The sequence below is a fragment of the Branchiostoma belcheri genome, unplaced genomic scaffold (genome assembly GCF_001625305.1).
Source record: "Branchiostoma belcheri isolate BF01 breed outbred unplaced genomic scaffold, Haploidv18h27 scaffold119, whole genome shotgun sequence".
NCBI lineage: Eukaryota > Metazoa > Chordata > Leptocardii > Amphioxiformes > Branchiostomatidae > Branchiostoma > Branchiostoma belcheri.
This window is the reverse complement of record NW_017802591.1, coordinates 256,214-258,903: the sequence shown is the minus strand read 5'-3', so window position 1 is coordinate 258,903 and position 2,690 is coordinate 256,214. Positions and strand designations below refer to the sequence as shown.

The 2,690-nt window shown below is 37.2% G+C and overlaps 1 protein-coding gene across 2 annotated transcripts in view; it reads right to left on the bottom strand.

Moving 5' to 3' along the window:
- LOC109462574 overlaps window positions 1–2,690 on the bottom strand; it is a 53,234-nt gene that overhangs the window by 21,970 nt on the left and 28,574 nt on the right. For both annotated transcript variants that reach the window (XM_019759129.1, XM_019759128.1), the window contains exons 8-9: window positions 2,347–2,469; window positions 1,568–1,705 (exon numbers count right to left, since the gene is read on the bottom strand). In XM_019759129.1, the coding sequence (XP_019614688.1) occupies window positions 1,568–1,705; window positions 2,347–2,469 (261 nt within the window). The remainder of the gene's footprint in view (window positions 1–1,567; window positions 1,706–2,346; window positions 2,470–2,690) is intronic.

The following is a 2,690-nucleotide window of genomic DNA, read 5'->3' as shown; positions in this document are numbered from 1 at the left end:
ACTGTTTTGCCAGATGTGACCTTTTCATGGCCAATAGCCTAGCAAGACCCGGGGCTACTGATGATAATCATAAGTCTGATAACCTTCCATTTTTATCTGGATTTGTGCCGGTATCTTTATTCCAGGACTTAGAAAAACACTCTTAGACTAGTGTTTAGACTAGTAGTTTGACCTAGATATTACCCACACACATTCTATTTGAATTTCACTAAGTTGTAGCACCTTTATATACCCTCTTGAGTCGGGTAACAACAGACGATAAACTGAATAGTGAGGGCGTCAGTGTAATCAACTTGTTAAAAAGCTCAATCCAACCAAATTACACATATTTCATCGACTTGTTCTTTATGCTGTTGTGGAGTATGTGGAAGAAAAAAAATAGATGTTTTAGAACAAGTGGTCTTTTTTCTAGTCTTACCATGTACATAAACTTGGAGCCTTGTTACATGTAATATATTGCTGATAAACCAAGCCGATCTGACTGTCTGGCTAGCAGGTAAAAGTGTAGACAAGCCGTAACTGCTTTGTTATCATCGTGTAGTCTGGTCTCCTACAAGTTAATTCGATGTATTGCCCACTTATTCCAACATGGTGATAAGATTTCAGGTCATAAGAAGCCAGAAGTTCAACTTTTGTAATTCTATTTTTGCCTAAGAAGGGCAACCACACACAAAATTTTTAGTTAATGAACGCATGTATAAAAAGTAGACAACATTGTGTCAGGGCCAGAGTGTAAAACATTTCCAACACTTTGTTAGCCCTGAATGTATGAATGTAACTTTTGATTTAAAATGTAAGTTTTGTCCAAAACTTTAACATGTTAGATAATATCTCTGTCATAACAATGGTAATAAACCTGGGATCAACTTGTTGTTATAAAGGTTTTATTGACGAATACAAACATACTCAAGTTGGTTAAAAAGAGTTTGTCTGAAAAGGGTCCTAAAGTTTAGAAAATTTAGAAATCTAGATGTGCTTATCATATCAATATATTAAATGTGCTTATTATATCAATACAATACTATTACCAAGTCATTCACAAAAGTTATGGTAGAAAAGTGTTTTGACCTTGTGCTTAACTAGTTATCGGATATGTCAGAAAATAACCACCCAATAAGTTTAAATTACACTTCAAAGTTGGGCTGTCAGTAACATAGCCTGGGAGGCTCAGGAAGGGAGGGAATAGTCTTAACTCTATTGAGTTTGTCTTTGACCTTGTGGCCTTTGGGGGAGGGGGAATGGTCTTAACTATGTTGACTTAGTTTCCAGTCGTATAGAAATGTAGGTGTGACCTAAATATGGTCAGAGAGCTACCGAATGTCAGCTGACAGCATAACCTGGCTGATTGCAAAATTGGTGTTAAGGAACAGATTCGAAGAAAAGTCGCAAATGTGTGACAAGGGCTTTAATTAATGACAGAGGTGGATAAAGGCAGTATTAAATTTAATTTTGTAGCGATTATATTTTGAGCGGCATAAGACACTGATGACAGAAGCGCTAAAATCTTTTGACGGTGCTGCTATGTATGTCAGATTTGTTGAAAAAATGTTGACAACAATGTAGATACCTGCGACACAGCAGTATATCTTCTGGCCCGTAAAACAACAATTCCCGTCTCCACAATTGTCACTGCGGACGTAGGTACCGATATCACAGTCACCAGGGTCACAGAAGGGAGCTGTGCCTTCCCAGTGGCACACAGCAGCTGCAATGTACATACAACATAACAGTCGTTTATTCTACATCATTTCATTTCCAATAGTTTCTGGTTATTTTGAAGTAAGAGCTATGAAGTACGACAAAATAAGAGGGGTTTGAGACAACTTTGATCTGACCATTAGTTGTATGCACCAATGTATCAAGGTGCAAGAAATGCCCTGATTTAGGATTATCAGGATTATCCATAGGGCTAAACAGCTTTAGACCCGTTGTGAGTTATAATACTGAGAGGATGCTCGATGTTAATTTTGCTACAAGTGTTTTAAAAGGAGAAAGGAGCACAAACTCTTCCACAGATATCAAAATTAAGGTTTTACTATTTATATGGTAGTTACAATTTAAGTTCTGAAATCCTGCGTACTACGACGCTTGGAAGATCTTTCCAATATGACATTGTATATCACATTAGTAAAAAGAAAAAAAAAACATTTAGTTATAAAATGAACTGTTTATAACACTACATATGACACTGGTGTCGTTTTTATTGTATTATGACCTTTTGTTACATTGAAAGCTCGAGCGTTTCCTCAGTATGGCGTTCAACGCACAAAGAAAAAAAAAATTAACAGTTAACATGTCCAAGTTTTTCCGTAACAATAATAACACCAATCAGCGGCAAAGTCTTACTGTTACAGGTCAAGCCGTCAGCGGCAAGGAGAAAACCGTCACGGCAAGAACACTCAAAACTCCCGATGGTGTTGGTACAGATCTGCTCACAGCCACCATTGTTGGTCTCGCACTCGTTTATATCTGTATAAAAGGAAGAGTGACTTTCAATCTAGATACTTTTAAACACCGTGTCTCCCCTATAGACTAGACATACACATGAGACATGTCTCAGAAGAATATTAATTGACACCACTTTTGTAAAATATAAGTTTATTAACTTTAGAAGTGTGGAGTTCTAGTTTCTCCTTCCTTAACCCTATCTAGACTTTTTTTCTCTTGAGGACGTGGGGGGGGGTGGGGGT